The sequence below is a fragment of the Myotis davidii genome, unplaced genomic scaffold (assembly GCF_000327345.1).
Source record: "Myotis davidii unplaced genomic scaffold, ASM32734v1 scaffold569, whole genome shotgun sequence".
NCBI lineage: Eukaryota > Metazoa > Chordata > Mammalia > Chiroptera > Vespertilionidae > Myotis > Myotis davidii.
Window position 1 is genome coordinate 709293 of NW_006299876.1, and position 22508 is coordinate 731800.

A 22508-nucleotide genomic window follows, 5' to 3' on the forward strand; every position below is an offset into this window, starting at 1 on the left:
CTCTAGGAGGCTTATGTTTGTGCTTTATCTACTAAGGTTTATAGATTCTAAGGTGGGGCATACTTCAATCAAAAAGGAGAGTTACTACTAGCTGTCACTGAAATCTTAGAGATTTGTTCTCAAGCCTAGTAGGTGGAGAACAAATATCTGGCTTTGTTACAAGGCAGCTCTGTGCATCTGATTCATTGGTAGGACATATGAGGATTTAAAAATCATTCTCCCTGTTGAGCTCCCAGCCTTGCTGTGATCTTAAGGAACTTGGTGCTGAAATTGTGGGAGAGCTACAACGGACAACATAACTTCAGCTATTAAAATCCAATTTAAAAAGTATTTTACATAGTCAAAAGGGAAAATGTAGAAGACTGTTCACCTTTAAGCATGAAACAAAGTCTTATTCTAGTGAAAAAGAGGAAGTTTTGGGGAAGTATTACTTAATAGGACATTTTGAAATTGAAGCAATGCCTTTATTTCAGAGAAGAAAATGAAGGTTGAAAAGTTAAAAAAATGATACATGGTTTAGCATCAACTGAAGACAAACATATTATCTATTACTAACAGAAGATAAAAGTTACAACACAATTATCAACACTTGCAATGTAATTTAAAACAAGTTTTATGCCCCAAATGCTAAAAGGTGGGTCCTATACATCACAGGGCACATACAAGTTCATGTAAAGACAAAGCACTGATTAAATGATTTAATTCTCTCATCTACTGCCCATTAAATAGAGAAATCTGGGACATCTTTGCACATAGACTGATTTTTAAACCTTGACCAGCACTCTGGGATCTTGGACAAAGAAGTAGAAAAAAATCAGTATTTGCTCAGGATCAGGATTGCTGAAGAAAACTGGAAGGGTAGAAGTGAAGGGGGAGGAAGAGGGAGGGGAGGGACTTGCCCCAAGTCCCTTGTTCACCTACTACTTCTGATTCTGTAGTGGTCTTCTGGCTGTGTTCAGTAGTGATTGCACACTGACACTACTAATAGTTTTTGTGTTTTGTTCTCAAAGCTTTTGTCCTTTCATTGTCTCTCTGTGAGTTTCTGTCCCATATGAAGGTCTTGCACAACGTATCTGTATCATCAATCCTTGGGGTACTAGTTAAGCTCAGTTATCCCTGTGGGCGCCTAGGCAAATGGCAAGAACAGAAGCATTACCAAGCAGTCCTGTGTGTGCATGTTGGTAGTACAGCCCTGACCTTGCAGGGACCTTTTTCCGATTGTCCTCTGTTGGGCAGGTGGGTGCTGTACAGGGAGGGGATCGAACCCAGTGGCAACAACCAAGCTGCTAAATTGCTGAGCTGGTTTTAATTGAAGGAGGTTTTAAGGCAGGTAGGCAACATCCTGTTGTTCGGGTGCTCCTCTCTCTTTTTTGAACTGGGAGTCAGGTGGCTGACTCGTGCTTGGTTGCAACAGCAGCAGCAACAGCAGCAGCAACAACAGCAGCAGCAGCAGCACCAGCAGCATCTCTGTTCTCCTATTCTAAACCTCGGCCTGCGCAAAAGTCCACCAGGCCATGGACGCAGTGGCTGTGTATCATGGCAAAATCAGCCGGGAGACAGGAGAGAAGCTCCTGCTTGCCACCGGTCTGGACGGCAGCTATTTGCTGAGGGACAGCGAGAGTGTCCCAGGGGCGTACTGCCTGTGTGTGCTGTGAGTACATCGTGGGGTGGCTGGGCCCGGGACTTGCAGAAGATGGGCACAGGCAGTGGGTATGAGTGGTGGGGGCAGGCAATGTGCTTTCTCAGGTCCAGCGCAGGGCCATGGTGGACCATGCTGTGTATTTCACTCCCTGGGCCTCCTGATCTCCATAAAAGGCATCCGCAGGACCTTTTGGTTCAATTGCAGAAAACTCCTTTTTGAGTGGGGAAACACAGTGGGGAATTTACCTTTGTTCAGAGAAAGACCCAGGATCCCGACTTACCACTTCCCCTTTGTCCTCTAGTAGAGGCCAGCAAGGTAGAGGCCTGGGATGATGGAACAGCCAGATTTAGGGCCACCAGCTCCTGAGAGAAAGAAAGGCTTCTCCCCAGCTTTCTTTAAATGGATTTGGAGGTATCATCCCAAAAGAAGACCATCAACTTCAGGAAGAGAAAGCAGACTAAGAATCTAAATCCATTACTTTGAGAATGCAATGTCAGTTTCAGTAGACTGCTGAAATGGAGATGTTTGTGAGTAAAACTGCCTCTCTGGATCTGCTTATTCAGCTTCTTTTAGAAGAGCTGTGTCTGGGGCCGGACCCCTTCTTGATAAAAGTTAGTACAGACAAAAGTTGTAAAGGACTTGGAGGGAAAACACCCTTGTTATGAATCAGCTTTGCCCTTCACCTAGGCACATTTAACGCCCCATTTTGAATCAGATGCAACTTCGTCTTTTCTCCAAGGCTCCAGAGTCATGCGGATCTGAGACCTAATCCTGTGCTAGTCCAATGCTAGGTTTGTGACTTTAGCAAGTTAACCCTCAGTCCCTCAGTTTTCTTATCTATAAAATGGGTATAATATTACTACCTACCTGATAGAATTGTGAGGGTTAAATGCCATAATACAAGTAAAAAAATTGAGCACTGGACCTGAGACACAGTAAATATTCTGTAAATGTAAGCTATTATTACTATTATATATTTTCTTTTCGTCAGTTTCTTTCAGTACCCAAGGGGCATTTTTAAGGAAGTACGTAGCTCAATTACTTTTTTGTCAGCAGGATAAAAACACCCATATGAAAACACTGGCTCTGCAAAGTAGGTTCTAGATAGAAACAAAATGAGGGAAAATGCTTGGTAGTAATTTCGGTACCTAATGATACACTGCAAGATTTTAAAATAGCTCCTGGGCCAATGAAGAAAGATTATACCGAGGCTGGCGATAGAGGATTTTTGTTGTTTGTTTGTTTATTTATTTAATGATCAAGCCATGTTTATGGCAACTGTCAGGCCATGCTAAATGCATTTATTATAAAGGCTCCAAAGGAAATACGTGGAAGCTATTCAATCTCTTGGGCTCATATCTTTATGTTTTGCTTATATTATTTTTCCCAAGCGGAAACTGGGGAAAGTCAATGAGAGCCAAGTAGCATTCTTAGGCTCTGTTCTTCTCAAAAGAAGATGGAAAAGTGAGTGGACCAGCCCAGCCATTGTAGTTCAGTGATTGAGCATTGACCTTTGAAACAGGAGGTCATGGTTCGATTCCCAGTTGGGACACATGCCCAGGTTGTGGGCTCTGTCCCCAGTGTGGGGCATGCAGGAGGTAGCCGGTCAATGATTCTCTCTTATCATTGATGTTCCCATCTCTCTCTCCTTCTTCCTTCCTCTCTGAAATCAAATAAGTGCTCTCTCCTGTCTCTGTTACACTATCTATTTTTCTTCAAGGAGCTTTAAACTACCTGACATTTGCTTGTTTACTTATTATTGCTGGGCTCTCCTGCTAAAATGTAAACTTCCATGAGGGTAGGGACATTGTTTCATACACCAGGAACATAATCTGGCACATTAAAAGCATTATGAGGCACATAATAGGTACACAATATATATTGTTGAATTAATGAATGAACCATCAAAGCAAATACTGTTTCTTACTACAAAGAGCTTTGGACCGATATCAGGAGGCCAGTGTGTGGAACTCTGGGGAAGTCACTCAACTTCTCTGGGTTCTGGTTTCCATATTTGTAAAACAGAAATAGTAATGCTTTCCCTGCCTTCTGCATAAGATGGCTGTTTATAAAATAGGCAAGAGATGAGGACAACTTTAGCATTTTGCCCATGTAGGCCAGGATCATATAAGAAATTAATTTAGGCAGGTGGGAACTTCTCAAACATTTAAGTTTTCATCCAAAGGGAATCTTGCATAAATACAGTTTATTTCTTTTAATTTTTAAAATATCTATTTTTAAAATCTATCTTTACTATTGAAAGTACTAGAGGCCCAATGCATAAATTCGTACACCAGTGGGGTCCCTCGGTCTGGCCTGCAGGATCGGGCCAAAACTGGCTCTTCACAGGGAAGACACTAGGATATATTGCTTTTTATGAAAGTTTCACAACTTTTTTGAGTCGGGAGTCCCTTTTGATAAATATAACCCTTTCTTCCCCCCTAATTTTAATACTAGACTGTAATAACAAAATCACATTTCATTTTTAAATAAACCATGCACTCATTTTAAACCAATTCATCCCTGAGGGGTCCTGGATGGTGAGAGGGCAAAGGCCAGGCTGAGGGAACCCACTGGTGCAGGATCGGGGCCAGGGAGGGACTCGGGAGGTTGGCTAGCTGGGAAGGGACTGTGGGAGGGCTCCAACATTGACCCCCTCCAACCTGTTCCAGCCCCACCCCAGGCCTTCACTGCACTATTGTCTGTGTCAATGGATTATGCATATGTGCATATAAGTTCTTTGGTTAATCTATCCCCCCCCCCGCCTAATTTCTTCCCCTCACCTTCCCTCTGAGATTTGTCAGTGTGTTCCATGCTTCCATGTCTCTGGATCTATTTTGTTCATCAGTTTATTTTGTTCATTAGATTCTACATATAAGTGAGATCATGTGATACTTGTCCTTTCAGCTTTTATGACTCTGAGTTTCCATGCAAATCTCCTTATGCAGTTGCAGAAAATAGTAGGCAAATTGGGAGTCCCCCTATAGCATCTTTTGATGGGCACACTGGGCTCTCCAAGTCTTAGAGGTGACTGCCAGACTGTGCTTCGCAGGGAAGACACTAGGATATATTGCTTTTTATGAAAGTTTCTCAACTTTTTTGAGTCGGGAGTCCCTTTTGATAAATATAACCCTTTCTTCCCCCCTAATTTTAATACTAGGCTGTAATAACAAAATCACATTTCATTTTTAAATAAACCATGCACTCATTTTAAACCAAAACATGTATGCTTATGATGTGCAGTAGAAATAGCCATGTAAATGGTGTCATATACACATGAACAATAAGGTATAAGTAACAAACATTCAGTGATTATCGGGTTTGCTCAGAATAGCTACTCATTCTATCTTCTGTTTACTCCCATTATTCAACAAGGTTTGGTTGAGTTTCAGTTTCTGTATTTTTAATGTAGGAATACAACATTGCATTTGCCTCCAAACTATAAACTATACTTTAAAGCTATGCGTGTTCCTTTCCACAGTTCTTAACCCTCAGTCATGGCCTTCAGATAGTCCTTTTTCCCTGTTCAGTTTTGGAAAATTGAATCTCATAAAGTACTAGAGAAGTTTTCTATTTATAGGACTGCTCACCTACATTTAAAGTGAGAAATTGTTCTTTAACTATTTTCAATAAATAAATCTATATTTTTTGTACAGTAAGTCTATTAAAAATAGTTCTTAATATCTATTCATATTATAGAAAATTTGAAAAATGTAGACAATGGGAATGAGGGAGAAACCATCTATAGTTTTATAACCTAAAGACAATTATTATTGAAAATTAAGTTGATTTTCTTCTAAATTTTAATTTTAATTTAAAATTTCTTTGTAAACACACATGTGCTCTTACAATAATTGTATTCTGATGAGCTTTCTGCTTAACATGAAAAAAACCCATTTACGATGGCTGGTTTTCTCAGTGGTTAGAGCATCGTCCTGCAGACGTTTCCCGGCCCATGTCAGGGTGCAAGCAGGAGGCAACCAACCAATGTGTCTCTCTCGCTCTCCCTTCTCCCTCCCTTCCAGTTTGTGTAAAATAATCAATGGAAAAAATATCCTCAGGTGAGGATTTAAAAAAATCTCACAAAACACCCATTCATATGTAATGTTCTTACAAATGATTTTTAAAAATTATTATATTTTTAAAATATATTTTTATTGATTTGCATGTGCCCTGACTGGAAATTGAACTGTGATCTCCTGGTTCATAGGTTAACACTCAACCACTGAGCAACGCCAGTTGGGCTCAAACATTATTTTTAATGGCTGCATGATAGTCAAGCCAGTGACTGCACTATATTGTCCTTAACTAGTAATCTACTTTTAGACATTAGAATAATTCCATTTTTTTTGCTATTATAAATTCCATTATGATTACTATTTCAGTCCAGAAAGTTTTTTTTGTATTTGTGATTACTTCTTTAGAATACATTTTAAAGATGTGCAAGTTCTAAGCCAGAAACATAAACAGCTTGGGATTTTTGATGTATACATGATCAGCGAATATTTTTTTCCTAAGTGATTCTTCCAATTCATATATTTGTTCACCAGTAATGCATGAGAGTGTTCATTTCACCACACCCTCCCTAGAAGTGAGAAATCCTATTTAAAAAAATTCTTGAAATTTGATGTCTGACTCTTTATTTCATGTTTCTTTGATTAGTGATTGAGTCTGTTTTATAACTGGAAAGCTGCTATAGTTCTTCGTTCATGAATTAGCTCTTTATGTACTTTACCCATTGACCATTTGGATCTTACTATTTTTCTTAACACATTATGGATTTTTATATCTTTTTTTCAGTTTCGTGTTTGCCATTAGTTTTCTTTGACACACAGAAAAATTAACATTTTTAGTAGTCAAATCTGTCACTCATTTTCTTTGTGTTTGATTTCTTTCTTTGCTTCCCAGCTTAGACAGTTCTTTCTCCTCCAGAAATGTCATAAAAACTTCATTCAATTTTTCTTTTAAATTTGTGGTTTGGTTAATTTATATTTAACGCTTTAATTCCATTTAGAATTTTATTTTAATGTGGAGAAAGGATCTAATTTAATTTTTTTGAAATAGCTAACAATGGTCCCAAAAAATTTATAAATAGAACTTTCATTCCCCATTGATTAGCCTCCTTTACCATATATTAAATTCTTACATATAACAATTATTGTTTTGCAACTAACTATTTGGCTCAATTCATCTATTTATTCTTATATTACCAGCACTATAGCATTGTGGGGGTGCGAAAATAAATTTTCCTTCTATCCTTGTAAGTTCTTCTGCTCTGACTAATAATCAAATTAACATGAGACAGATTAACAGAACAAAAAGACCAAATTTATTACATATATACATATGGGCTTCAATAAGAACATGAAACCTTAGGACATACTGGGCAGTTGAAGCTTACATGCCCTTCTGGACTAAGGAGATTATGGACTTCAAAGGCAAAGTAAGCAGTTCACAGGTAGATGAGAAAGAGCAAATACATGGTAAACAATTTCTTGTTGGGCCACCCTGAGATAATATGACAGAAGGGAATCGAACAAACAGACTTGCTTTGATCCTCCCTGTCTGCCACACTTAATTCATATGTGCTAAAGTGAATATGCTAAGGTTTCATTCCTGAAGCAGTTTTTTTTTCCTATCTGAATTCCCTCCCTTAGGGAGATAAGGGGGAGGAAAAAACACAAAACTTCTTGAGTTTGTTAGGTTTTAGTTCTAGCTAGAAACAATCTGCATGGCAGTATGGCACTCTCTAGGGAGACTCATTTTGGACACCTACAGTAACATAATGTTTTAATACATTAAAAAAGTATTTGCTCTTCTTGCCCTGGCCAGTGTGCTCAGTGGTTAGAATGTGGGTCTCATATCAAAAGGGCCTCAGGTTTGATTCCTGGTCAAGAGCCTGTACCTGGTTGCAGGTTCGATCCCCAGCCCCTATCAGGGCACATGCGGGAGGCAATTGATCGATGTGTCTCTCTTGCATTGATATTTCTCTCTCTCTCTCTCTTCCTCTCTCTCTTTCTTTTGCTCTCTCTCTTCCTTACCCTCTCTCTAAAAATCAATGGAAAAAATATCCTCAGGTGAGGATTAACAACAATAAAAAATAATTATTTGCTATTCTGATCTGTTGGTTATTCAAAATTATTCTAGAATAATTTTGTTAAATTTAAAAAATCCTATTAGGATTACAGTAATAAATAAAGGAGGATCTGTCAACATTAAGGAATTTAGTCTTCCCACTCCCAAACCTGACATGTCTCTCCATTTATTAATTTTTTTATTTACATCCATTAATAAAGGTTTGTCGTTTTTTTCCTGTAGGTCTTGCACATTTTTAAGTTTATTTCAGTTATAATGTGTATAAATGTGTGTCGATTCTTTAGTTTCTATTGTAAATAGAATCTTTTTCCACTATATTTTCTGTTGCATAGGAAAGCTATTGACTTTCTGTGTTTTTCTTATATTCACCCAGTATACAAAATGCTCTTATTAATGCTAATAGTTTTAATTTAATTTTATTATTTTTTGTTTTCAAGATGTAACATGTTTCTTTTCACTAAGGTACATTTGAGCTCTCACTTTTCTTCCCTTCTCATCCTCAAGGTGGATAATAATTGGGAAAGTCCCAGCTATTCCATGGGATAGTTTGATGGTGATAAGAGAAAAAGCTAATTTAAAATATTTAAAACAGTTAGTTTGAAGAAATAGTTTATTTCCATAATTAGCATACTTCTGTACATATCTGACTTTGTTTGCTACTTATCTAATAGAATATTTGAAAGAAGTGCTATTATATTCTTTAACTTCAAGGACACATAATGAAGTCATTTGACATATATATCTTGAGATAAAAGGATAATTATCTTTTTGTCCTTTAAGATTTAAAGGATGACTGGGAATAAAATGTCTATCAAACAATTTCACTGGAGAAATTTCACTGGAAGGAGCAGTGACAAAATAAAATTGCAACTTATCAGTTGTAACAGAGAGGAACAGTGTCGCATAGAACTCGAAAGAATGAGAAATTATAACTTAACTTATAGTTTTAAAAAATATTTTTATTGATTTCAGAGAGGAAAGGAGAGGGAGAGAGATAGAAACATCAGTGATGACAGAGAATCATTGATCGACTGCCTCCTGCACGCTCCACACTGGGGATCAAGCCCATAACCCAGTTATGTGCCCTGACCAGAAATCGAATTGTGACCGCCTGGTTCTTAGGTTGACACTCAACCACCCTGGCTGGGCTTACAGTTTTTACATACAATTGGATATGTGCTTTGGTGTTGCCACCATAATTATTTTGGTTTAATTGAGTATAATCCATTATTGGCAGAGCAAGCCAGAAGGCCAGCCCAGGATGAAATTTGAAACATATAAACCACCAAATGGACAATTTACAGGCCAGTAAATCAAGTGCTGACTCTGGTTGACAATATAAAATTGAAGTGGCAATATTAGTCTGAAGTTGTCATTTAGCTTAAGGAAAGGGGATGGATGTCTTTTGGGCTCTTCCCTCCTGGCTTCAACCCTTCGGCCTGATTTTGAATTCACCTTAAAACCAATTTGTTAATTCATTCTCTCTGATATAAGAGAGAGCCCAGATTTTCAGCCAGATTCTCTGGGGATGCATCCCAACTCTGGCCTTTAAGTAGCTGTTTTACCTTGGGCGAGTTAATTAAACTTACTGTGCCTCAGGTTCCTTATTTGTGAAAACAGGGATGGTACTTACCTCACAGGGTTGTTTATGAGGATTATTGCATGAGTTAATATTAGTAAAGTTAACATGCAGTAGATATTTGTTATAAATAAAAATTCTATATATAATTGCAATACAAAGTTAGACCATTATAGGAGTACATAAATAAAATGTTATGTGGCAGTTCAGGAGAAGAGATATTTATTGTCATGACTCATCAAAACTGGGGTTACATGGTTTTACCATCAGACTTGAAGCTGAATGACTTTGGACAGTTCTGAAAATTCAAATTCACTCTTATAGAATGAATATTGGGCCATAAGAAATTCAGAAACTTCTTGGATCAGACTATAGTCTCAATAATAATGGCTTTGTATAGGATACCATTCCTCTGTATATACAAGTTCTGAAATATTTGTTTAAAAATCAGTCACATTTTAATTGTGCCTTCAACTTTGCACATTGCATTAGTTTGTATAGACACAGGCAGCATGGATATTATCTAGCTTTATTTGCGGTGTCATGAAGAAATCATATATAGGCAACCTTTTTCTTTTGTGTAGTTCTTGAAGTGGTATAAAGAAGGAACTGATGTGGTTTTATCTGTTCTACACCAAGATCTGTCCCCGACACTGACCCCTTGAGAAAATAAGAAATAAGTCAGGTTGCTTTCTTCTTGTCCATTTCTAACCAGACATGTTTTTAAGGGTTGGGGACCATTTTTTTGGGGGGGGGGAGGGGCGGAAAAGGCAAATTTAAATATCAGCAGGGACTGAATCAGCATATCCTTTGTAATCATTAAAATGCAAAATATTAGTTAAGAAAATAAATGAAAACAACAAAAACTCTACTGTTTTCCACCAATTATTCATTTTCTAGATTTTTTTCATGATAAAATTAAAATTCTAAGCTTATTAACATGCCTGACAAAAGGTTTGATGGGAGAAAAAAGTTAAGATTGCACTACATTCTTGGTTTGCTTGTATTAATGGAAGGAGTCACAGGAAAGGTGATCCTAAAAGGGATGTAACTGTTTTTTTTAATATATGTTTTTACTGATTTCAGAGAGGAAGGGAGAGGGAGAGAGAGATAGAAACACCAATGATGAGAGAGAATCATTGATCAGCTGCCTCTTGCACACCCCCGACTGGGGATCGAGCCCACAACCCAGGCATGTGCCTTGACTGGGAATTGAAACGTGACCTCCTGGTTCATAGATCACCACTCAACCACTGAGCAACACTGGCAGGGTGGGATGTAACAGTTTTTAAAAGCGACTGATATTTTTATGATTTGTGATTTGCATAGGCTAGACTTGTAAAGCTCCAAATGGTAATTATACTTCTCTTTCTTTCTTTGTTTCTTTCCATGGAAATCTTTAGTAAAAGGTGAACGATTTATGCAAGCTGAAGAGAAACAAGAGTATGCTTATTTTTTTTTAAAAAAAGTTATGAGTCACTTATGTAACTTTATAGGGAAAATTAACATGCAAGGATATGTTTATATTAGTTTAAATTTACTTCTAGTTTATATACATACAGGAAAAGACAGTTTTGAACAGTTGTAATCAGTGTCCACTTTTTTTCACTTACTATCATTTTGTATCAACATAGTCCATATGCTTACAATTTTTTGAAAAATATAGGACTCTAATACCTTTGAATTTTGGTATAATTTTGAACCACTCTTTCTATTGCCATTTCCTTATTTTGAGGAACATTTCTTATTTAGGGGTACTTAGGCTAATTCCATTTTTTCACTATTAAAGTAAAACTATTATGAAAATCTTTGTCAAATTGCTTTTGTCTTTGATTTCCTGAAGTGTATGAAGATGAGCAAGGTCATTACATAAAAAATACACACACTTTGATAGCTCTTGTTATAATTTGCCTATTTATTTTCTAGAGCAGTGATTTTTCAGTGTACAGAGAGAGAGTATGTGTAGTTTGAAAAAAACCATATTCAATATTTTATTTGAATTTTATATTATAAAGTTATTGTTCATAATAAAAGGTACAGAAAACAAAACTATGAAATCTTATTGGGGAAGAGGGAGTAAATGCTTCAGAAACACTACTCAATGAACTGAAACAATTGAAAAAAAACTTCAGCTTATATTTAAATAAAGTTTCATTTTTAATGCATAGACAGAGTGACTCTTAGGGGAAATGACACAGAAGTTCCTGAGTGAGTTAAAGGAGCCATCAGTATTCCCAATGAGGTGTGGGTATTCCCTTTGCATGTTAGTCACTTTATGGTTCTTAGGGAAATCTTGTTAAAATGCAGATTCTGATTCAGCAGTTCTAGGGTAGATCCTGAGATTCAGCATTTCTAACAAAATCCCATGTAATGTCGATAATGTTACCCTGAGAATGTAACTTGAATCGCCCTGTTTTAGATCTCTTCTATCCTTGACATATGACTGAGAGCTGACTATAGGGGATCCCTCCTTGGTCAGTTATTTCAGCGACTTGAAAGGGGAAGAGATGAACTGCTGGCTTATCTGAGGGGTGAAAGAATTTTGCTCATTCAGAAATTTGAGGGGCTGGGAATAGGAAATTGTTAATATTAGATGGGTTAATCACCAGAAGTTTTATGTGTCACCAACACAGGCTTGTTCAGAGACTGAAGGAGGTAAGGACTTTTGAAGTGGTACTCAGGTTCCTGCTGCTTAACTGAAAGTGAGATAAGATCAGATTCGTTAGGAAACAATTTTCAAAACAGACTCATTTATTTTGACTAGATGAGGCTGAGTGATAGTAAGGAAATAGATTCATTGTATTTTTTAGAGACCCACTGTTTTAGAAAGTGGAAAACCAGTTACTTAGAATTTTGCTTTCATTATTGCTGAGATTTTAAATAATACCCTTCCACGTCACCTTTAATGGTACCGAATTATTGCCATTAATCGCTTCCCAGGGGGAAAATAGATTTAAGGGTCTATTTCCCTGCTTCTATCTCCATTTTGTGTGACTTTAAGAAAATCATTTCAAGCTTTACATTTGAGTTCCCATGGTGAAAAATGGAAATCAAAGCTCTTGCCTTGTTCCCTGTAGAGTGCTTACTGAAATCAACGGACTTTGAGGTAGATTTCAATTGCTTAAAAAAACAAAGGACTTTAACAATGTAATATTTAATATTTATTTAGCATATTATACATATGCATATATTAACCTACTTTATATATGATCCAAATATTCTGATAAACCTTCATAACAAAAATGAAACATTTCCTATAATCACACCAGCAATTAAATTGATCTTTTTTTTGTTTTTTTCTGTTTTGTTTTACAAATTGAATGAACCTGATTAGAGTATTTGAGTGTTTTTTGTTCTTAAGGTAATCAATGCTGATGGACATTGATTAAATATATAGTAATTTAATCCACATATTTAAAGACTTAGTTCTAAAGGGGGTTAATGGTAAATTAGGTCAGTAACTCAAAATGACCCTCTGTTTCGAATGCTTTAGAATCATCTGTTCTTCTAAGTTTAAACACATTTATTTTTATCTGAGTTCAGCATGTATTCTGACCAATATTGACCCAAATTTGTAGCTAAGAATAATAATCAGAAATATCTTTAATCAAACTCTGTTGATCCAGATTCACATTCATAATTTGAAAATATTCAGCATAAAGTTTACTTTACTTTTATAAGAAGTAAAAATTTATTAGGCAGATTAAGTAGCATTATTATATATACTAAAATGTAATAAATAATCTATATCTATTATCGTGTGGGGGTCAAGAGCTGGGACTCTAGAGTTAAATAGGCCTGATTCAAATCGCTCTTTGTTGCTTGATCTCTAGTGTGGCTTTGGTTACTTAACTTCTCAAAGTCTCAGTTTTCTCATCTACAAAATGAATTTCATAACAGAAAGCTCATAAGATAGTTGTGTGGTCCAAAAGAGATAATGTATGTACTATGGACTAAATCGTGTTCCTGTCAAATTCACATGTTAAAGCCCGAACTCCCAATGTGACCATATTAGATAGGGACTTTAGGAGATAATTAAGGTTAAATGAGGTCATAACGGTAGGGCCCTGATCCAAGAGGATGGGTGGTCTTATAAAAAGAGAACTCTTCTCCATACATGCACACAAAGAAGAAGTCATGTGAGCACATGGCAAGAAGGTGGCTTCCTACAAACCAAGAGGAGCCTTAGAATGAAAACTATGTTGCTGGCACCTTGATCTTGGATTTCCAGCTCCAGACATTGAGAAAATAAATTTCTTGTGTTTAAGCCATTTTGCTCTGGCAGCCTAAGCAGACTAATACAGATTTTGGTACCAAGAAATACAGTGCTGCTGTAACAAATACCTAAAAATGTGGAAATGGCTTTATAACTGCACAATTGGTAGAGGCTAGAGGAGTTTGGAGGTGCATGCTAAGCGAAGCCTACATTGCTGTGAACACAATGTTGGTAGAGCTATAAATGTGAAAGTTCTTGGTGAGGTCTCAGATGGAAATAAGGAACATGTTATTGAAAACTGGAGGAAAGAATGTATATCCTTGTAATAAATGGAAAGAATTTAGCTGAATTGTGTTCTGGTGTTTTGTGGAAGGTGGGACTTGCAAATTGGCTCTTTTGCAGGAGAAATTTCTAAGTGAAGTTGTTGAAGTGCCTTGGATCCTCCTGACTGCTTATAGTAAAATGCAAAGGGAGAGAGATGAATTCAGGAAAGCATTGATAAGCGAAAAGAAGTCAGAACTTAAAGATTTGGCAAATTCTTAGCTTACCCACATGACAAAAAATGAGGAAACTTCTTCTGGAGAGAACACCAAGGGTGTGGCCAGATAATCACTCCTTAAGGAGATTACCCATGATGTTAACTAGCCATTTCAGCAGAAGCCAGGAATAGAGTTTGTAGCCAAGTCTCAGAGACACTGTCAATTTGGGCCAAAGGGAATAGGACAGGAGAACAGAACAATTTGGCTGCAAACATGCTTTATCTTTCAAGAAAAGGGAAGAATGGCCTTGAAGATGATTCAGAGATCATCAGTGATACCCCTCCCACCATAGGCCCAGAGTGCACAGGCCCAGAAGGGTAAGTATGCTTCTACCTAGGTTTCAAAGTGGAATTAGAACCCAACATTGCTGAGTGGGCCAGGCTACCCCCAGAGCTGTAGGGGTGACAGTGACACACAGTGTGCCTGGAGGGCAGAGTATCAACCCAAAGAAGATTATTCTCAAGCATTAATATCTAATGGAATTGGCATTATGAGGTTTTGGACTTATTTAGGACCTGTCACCCTTTTTTTCCTTCCCATTTCTCCCTTCTGAAATAGGGATATCTGTCCTATGCCTATCCCATCATTGTATTTTGGAAGCAAACAACTCATCTGGTTCCACAGGTTCATAGCTGGGGAGGAATTTTGCCTCAAGATGACACATACTCAGAGTCTCACCTATATTTGATTAGATGATATTTAGATAAGACTTTGGACTTTAGACTTTAGAGTTGATGCTTGAATGATTTAAGACTTTGGGAGCTATTGTGATGGAATGAATGTATTTTGCATATGAGAAGGATGTGACTTTGGGGGCATCAGTGGTAGAATGCTATGAACTGAGTCATGTCTCCCCACAAATTCATATGTTGAAACCTGACCCCCAATGTGGATGTATTTGGAGATAGGTATTTAGAATGCATTTAAGGTTAAATGAGGTCATAATGGTGAGGCCCTAACCCAATAAGATCGGTTGCCTTAAAAGAAGAAAAAGAAAAAGGGAGATCATTCATTCTCTCCATGCATGCATGAAAAGAAGAGGTCACGTGAGCACACAGCAAGAAGGTGTCTGATTATAAGCTGTTGTGCCCAGATTTCAAGATTCCCAAGGGCCCACCAGGGAGCCAGCGAGTCCGATGCAAAAGCAAAGAGTCCTTCCACATGGCCAAGGTAAGATGGAGGGCATAGCCCTTACCCTGGGGCAAGATGGAGGGCGTAGCCCTTACCCTGGGGCAAGGTGGAGGGTGTAGTCCTCGCCCTTTCATAAGCCAAGAGAAGAGGCCTCAGAACGAAACTTATGTTGCTGGTACCTTGATCTTGGACTTCCAGCCTCTAGAACTGTGAGAAAATAAATTTCTTTTGTTTAAGCCACCCAGTCTATGGTATTTTGCTATGGCAGCCTGAGCAAACTAATACAGCATATAAAACTCTTGGCATGTGGTAGAAATCAAATATATAGATATACAGTCTCATACACACTGAGTAATGAGGGAGAATATTTATTCCATCTGAAAGGACAAGCTGCTTTCAAGTAGTACTTTAGCAGGACTCCGTTTTAATTCAAATTGCTGTTACCTCTATTTTATAATATACAGGGGATCCCCCAAAAATGTATACACACACTTTGAATAATTACAAAGGCAGTGTTTATTAAAATATATTTAATTTTTAAAATTGAGCTATAAGCTTTTAAAGTGTGTAAACATTTTTTAAGACACACTGTATTATAAAGTGACATAGTAATAGTAATCTAGGAATATAGTATTACATTTATTATACTTGCAATTAATATTATTGTTCCTATTATTTTATGTGGGCCTGGTAGTACCTTATCCCAGTGAAATGTTTTCACTTTAATGCTCGATATGTACTGAGAAATAATAAGGCTATACTTAGTTAAATCTATTTAATAATTCACTATTTTTACCAGTTGCAACACAGGTCTCTAGTTTGTTCTATCCAAACTTTCAACTAGACAAATCTTAGGAATGTGAGCTCCTACATTTTTTTAAAAGGAAAAGATAAAGAATGGTTACTGGAAACTGTGATCTGCTGTATATAATATGCAAGCCAGTTAGATTCCCCAGGTTTTTGTTCCTATGAATTCATGGTTCCATATGTGTGTGTCCCAGTATATGTGACATTTATATGTAATAGTAAAGCTCAAATTGAGAGCATCCACTTGTTCTTTCAGAATTTTTCAGTAATGGAGTTTATTCTTTCACAGGTATCAAGGTTACATTTATACATACCGAGTATCCCAGACAGACACAGGTTCTTGGAGTGCTGAGGTATATATCTTTTATTATTTTTACTTCTGTGGGTATCAGGGAGGTGTTTGAATTTAGGCTGGTTTTATAAAAGAGCTGTCAAATCCTACATTCCCCAAATATTCATCAGATTCAAATCACTAAAGCGGGAATCCAAAAGTGTTCATGGATCATTAACAAGCTTTTAGAGAAGTTTGGTCCCAGTTCTGTTTAACCACCATTGTATGGAGTGGTCTTACCTTGGGGAAAAGAATAAAAAATGTTGAGGAGTTGTGTCAAACTTTTGTCAATTATTGTGACACAATAATGAAATGTGTACAATAAAATGTGTAAAATAATTAAATCAGCAATCATTTAGTGAATGGTACTAATATGAGTGTTGCTGCTGTGGTGGATTATTTTCTCAAAGCTTATAATACCCATGGGGAGATACAACATGAATTAAATAGCAATCTGAGAGCCTGGACTTTGCTGTCAGATGGCTCTGGGCTCCAAGTTGGGTTTCCTCTCCTCCCTGATAGGTCTATGACCTTGGGCAGTTTACTTAACTTTTTCTATGAACCAGTTTCTTCATCTGTACAATAAGCCTAAAAATAGTCCCTTAATCATAGGGCTCGATTTATGATTAATAAGATAATGCATATAAAAAAAGTTCTTAACCACAGGACCTAGAACATAGTAAGCCCTCAAATATGAACTGGCCCAAATTGCTAACAAATAATATGATTGTATATAATGAAGTTCTACCTTATTTACTACAGGAGTTCAAAAAAGGGAGGGTTTTCCAAGTATTAGGGTAACCAGCGCTGCTTTAAGTTTGAAGGCAGGACTCCCAACTGAGCCAAGTGGGAAGGACATGGAGAGGTGGAATAGAGATAAAGGGAACATTACAGTGGTTTTTACGCTATGCTCTGCAAAATCTTAGTGTTTCTTTCACCTGGTGTCTTGGGGTTGTCTGTGGGTTGCAGAGGCAGAGAAGAACATAGACAGCTAGGCTTTTGAGTCCGAAGTTTGTCTTTAATCTGAACAGTTCTCTTTTGTTTTGTTTATCAACTAGAGTTCTGATGGCTTTGAAAACATTTGAAAGTCACTGTATCATAGCAAGAAATACCTGTAGAATGAATCTATTTCCATGTACATGGGTAGTATATCATATATTACCAATGTAGAAGATCCTACAACTGAAACTTTTAACCTCAAATGCTTTCTCTGATATCCAACTCTTAAAACAGTCTGTTTTTTATGATGAGAGCACTTCGTTGTGAGCTGTTTGAAAACATAAATGCTAATGTCAACCTCTATTAATAACTCAATCAATCTATGCATTTAAGAAATTCTAAATCCTAGACTTAAACAAATTAAAACAGCTCCAACGTTTACAAATTCATCAGTAAACCAGAAAGCATAAATTGCAAAGTACAAATGTTTTGAACTACTGAGATGAATCAGGGAACTTTTCAAACACACTGTTGCTTTATATCAGGATAATTAATATTGCAGTACTAATTAGAGGAAACCAGTGCCATTTGCAATCAAAATAATTTATACTTGTTTATTTTAAGAAATTATCTGCATTGCTGCAGAGATGATTAAGTAAGAAATTAAATTTCATTTATTATGAAGAAAAGTTCTGTATGATATCTACACGCATATTTGTATGTAATTTGACCTGGTATAGTTATTCTCCCTAGCGAAGTAGCCTTCAGCTGTGGAATGATATTTTTTATGGAAAAGGTCTTAAATGATCAGGGTTTAGCTAACCATGACTTCAAACTTGTTTTCTTTTGTTTCAAGTATAACATTATATGCAGATTGTTACATGCTTGTGATCATGTTAAGGAAGAGAGGACTTATTGAACATAAATAAGTCTCATACTTTTGTCTGTTTTGACCTTGTTTTTATAAAAATATAGTGATATTGCAATTCTCTGCACCAAGAGAGCAGAACGTTGGCATTTTTTTCAAAGGGAAAAGAGTTTTAAAAAAACTCTTTATATTTATTTTTGAAATGCATATTGCATTTTTTTTCCTGTCTGCTAACTTTGCCTTCTCTATTGTATTTTTGCTAAGGTGAATATTAAACTAGTGTGTATTCCCAGAGCTCATATCACCTGACTGGAAGAAATTTCTCTAGAGCATATTGAAGGCCAGCTATGGTCCAAAACATGTTTCCACAGATAACTAAGAGATGACAATATGGGAAATGTGCAAATTTGAACAATAGCTGAGTTCAGTGACAGGATGGGAGTTGTCAGTGGTACAATTCTTGTGGTAAATGTATTTTCAAAATTGGGTAAATGACACTGTGTTCAGAACAATGTTTTAGTTTCACACTGCAGGAAAAATCATGGCAGTAGGATTCCATCCTCTGTGCAAAGATTGTGCAAGGAATCTAGGTAAGGCTGAGATTTGTTTCAAAGAGTGAAATAAAATTGAATCCTGGATCCACTGGATTATGAAAGATAAATATTTATGTGAATTTCTAGTTTTATTTATTTATTTATTTATTTATTTATTTATTTTTAAAGCAGGGTTTTTTATTTTATTTTTTTATTTTTTTTAATTCTCATCCAAGGATATTTGTCCATTGATTTTTAGAGAGACTGAAAGGGAGGGGGAGAAACAGACACACAGAGAGAGAAACACATTTATTAGTAGAGGTAGAGGTATGTGCCCTTGACCGGAATTGAACCTGAGACCTTTCAGTCCACAGGCCAAGGTTCTATCCACTGAGCAAAACCGCTAGGGCAGAATCTATCCACTGAGCAAAAAAGGGCTAGGGCAGAATCTCTAGTTTTAGATAGACTTTTAGGTTTTATTATTGCCTAGTGTATTAACTTCTCATGTGACTCAGGCTAAAATTTTGCTAAATTGTTAACTCAGAGAATCCTACATAGAGTCACCTATCATTTATGAACATGTGCATTGCCAGAAGTGCCTTATAATAACAATGCGAACCTCTCCCTGCCAACTTTAAGGCCTTTGGGATTTTCTGGATATTTGATCATCAGTAGATCAGTAAACGTTAAATAATTTTACTTGTTAACCTAAGCAAAGCACTATAAATGAGGTCAGCCATTTGCCAATGAAACATTCATCCCCAATTCAAATTGTTTTAATACATCCAGTGCTGTTATTCCTCTCTGTTAGCATGAATAATCAAGTGCTAACTGTGTATAAGTCCCCATAAAAAGTTGATAAATGGTTTTACAAGCCACCAGAACAACTAAGATGTGTGGTTTGAAATCTTTCCACACTGGGGGAGTGTATAGTTTCTCTGCTGGTTGGTGACTCTAACTTCACTATAACCTGTTTGGTCTAGCCCTGATCTGAAAGGCAAGAGACTAGGTCCTGGGATATAGAGCCAGTTCTGCCTCTGGTCATCTGTGGGACCTTGGGCAAAATGAATGATCTCTTTGCATTTCCATTTTTTTTAATCTGTCAAATAAGAATAACCAAATCAGCCAATCTCTGAAGAACCAGTAGGGGCAAGAAGTGGGAAAGTGCTTTGAAAATGAAAAAAGTGCTCTAAGGAAGATATAAGGAGGTATTTTGTGTCTAAAACCTGCCTTTGCAATTTGGAGATTTTATCTTGGAGCCAAAGAACTATTTGGACCCCTGTAAGAATGACCGTGTTATTTTGGATAAAGTAGAGTTCTGGGAAGGTGTTTTTATAGGGGTGGAGCTGAGTGCAAGAGTGGTCTCTACCTACTGATGCTCTTAGCTGTGTGAGCCTGAGTCGACACTAATTCTAAGCTCAAAAGAACTTTCCCAGTGCTCTCACTGAAAAATTACTTACTCCAATGCAGGAAATGACTGAGAGTTACTATGGACAATGTGCTATCTTCAGCTTTTAGTCTAGTTGGCAGAAGTCTATGTGCCAGCCCTCATGTTTTCTCATTAAATGCTAACAAAAAGCTCCCACCTCAAAAATCTTCCAGATGGAATAGCTGAAAAATAGCTTTCTAAAAAAACTAGTCATTGTTCAATTGCTTATAGCAATACTATTTTATTTCATGTCCAATGACAGTTTTGAGATGATGCCTAAAGCTTGGCTTATAAGCCTTTGCAGGAAATTGTTATTGATTTCAAGCTGTGTTTTTGCAAGAGAACTGATGTCAGGAAAGGAATACATTTTAATAGTCACTTGCAAATAATGTCTTCAGAAACAAACAAATAAATAATGGTGACCTTATACAGACTTTCATTTTCGTGTAATAGATAAAACTTTGTCACAGTGAAGTGTTGATGGAGAGAGTAATTTGGGGGAGGAAACGGAAATTTCCCAAGGAGGAAAAAATTTAATGTGAAGGATGAGGAAGGACATATTGTGAGGTGAGCATATAAGGACTAACTTAGCCATGCATTGTGTGTATCATTACAGTCAATTTTAATTTCCTGTGTAGCATTTTATATTGTGGGATGATGACAGGGAGGATACGTGGTGGTGATTTTGTTTTGTTTTTGTTTCGTTCTTCAGGCTTTTTATTAATGACCTGTAGGATCTGAGTTTTTTCTGTGTTTAACTGCATCTTCTAAGTTGGTGAATTCATTGTGGGTAATGGCCTGTATACCCTTAGAGGTTCGGGATGTATGATGGGTAGCAGGCAGAAAGGGCAAGGCAATGAGCAAGAGCTTGTACAAACTAATACCACCCCTGGGAGAACTGAAATGACAGCTCATTAGCTCCTCTTGCAGGGAAATTCAGCCAACCAAAGTAAGCTCTTCTGGGATGTTGTTTTTCTCTTCTTCCTTATGTTTTCAAATATTTGAACAAGTTACACAAATGTTACCTCTCTAAGCATCCCTCACACATTTTGTAGGGCTTTTCATATCATTATGAGGTAGTTGAATAATTTTCTTGACCTTTTATTTTCCAGACAGCACCTGGGGTTCATAAAAGATTTTTCCGGAAAATAAAAAATCTCATTTCAGCATTTCAGAAGCCAGATCAAGGTATTGTAATACCTCTGCAGTATCCAGTTGAGAAGTCCTCAGCTAGAAGTACACAAGGTACTACAGGTACGGTTTACTGTTAATTTTTCAAAATTTTATTTTATTATTATTATTTTTAAAAATATATTTTTATTTCAGAGAGGAAGGGAGAGGGAGAGATAGATAGAAACATCAATGATAAGAATCATTCATTGGCTGCCTCCTGTATGCCCCCTACTGGGGATTGAGCCCACAACCCAGGCATGGGTTTGTGACCAGAATCAAATTAGGGAGCCTTCAGTCCACAGGCTGACACTCTATCCATTGAATCAAACGGGCCAGTACCAAATTTTTATTTTAATTACAGTTGACACACATTATCATATTAGTTTCAGGTGTATGACATAGCGATGCAACACTTATTAACTTATGAAGTGATCAGCACAATAAATCTAATACCCATCTGACATCATACATAGTTATTATGATACTAGAGGCCCGGTGCACAAAATTTGTGCATGGGGGCTGGGGTCCCTCAGTCTGGCTTGTGTCCTCTTGCAATCTGGGACCCCTCAGGGGATGTCAGGCCTAAACCGGCAGTCGGACATCCCTCTCACAATCTGGGATGCTGCATGCTCCAGTGACCACACTTTTCATACAGGGGAAAGGCATCTTACTGTTGTATGGGCAGCTACATTTTTTTGCTCTGTTTATAAAAAGTAGTACATAACAGTAGTAGATCCTTCTGAGGCAGTAGTACCATTTTCCCCAACTTATGGGTGGAAAAACTGAAGCAGAGAGGAGTTAAGTAATTGGCTTTGTCACAGTTATAAGAGTCAGAATCAGGGCTGACCACAAAATGTGCAAGCCAGAGTTCATGCATGTCATCATCCTGTTTTTTCAGTGTTAGGTTGAGTGCTGGCCCCCTGGTGGTCAGTGTGCATAATAGCGACCAGTTGTTCTGCTGGTTGTTCTGCTGTTCAGTTGATTTGCATATTAGGATTTTATTTTATAGGATTTTTGACTGTATTCCCTATGCTGTGCTTTACATTCCCACAATCCTATCTAATAAAGAGGGAATATGCTAATTGACCCTCACGCCATCTTAAAGATGGCGGCACCACCGAAACTGGTTTGGCTCAGTAGATAGAGCGTCGGCTTGCGGACTGAAGGGTCCCAGGTTCGATTCCAGTCAAGGGCATGTACCTGGGTTGTGGGCACATCCTTAGTG

At 37.2% G+C, this 22508-nt stretch overlaps 1 protein-coding gene across 1 annotated transcript in view; it reads left to right on the plus strand.

Annotated features, from left to right (window-relative positions):
* The first annotated feature begins 1413 nt into the window (after positions 1-1413).
* The window catches only part of SH2D1A (SH2 domain containing 1A), a 25181-nt gene continuing 4086 nt past the window's right edge, over positions 1414-22508 (plus strand). The window contains exons 1-3 of the mRNA XM_006776033.2: positions 1414-1651; positions 16300-16363; positions 21223-21364. Coding sequence (XP_006776096.1) covers positions 1515-1651; positions 16300-16363; positions 21223-21364 — 343 coding nt within the window. The 5' untranslated portion in view covers positions 1414-1514. The remainder of the gene's footprint in view (positions 1652-16299; positions 16364-21222; positions 21365-22508) is intronic.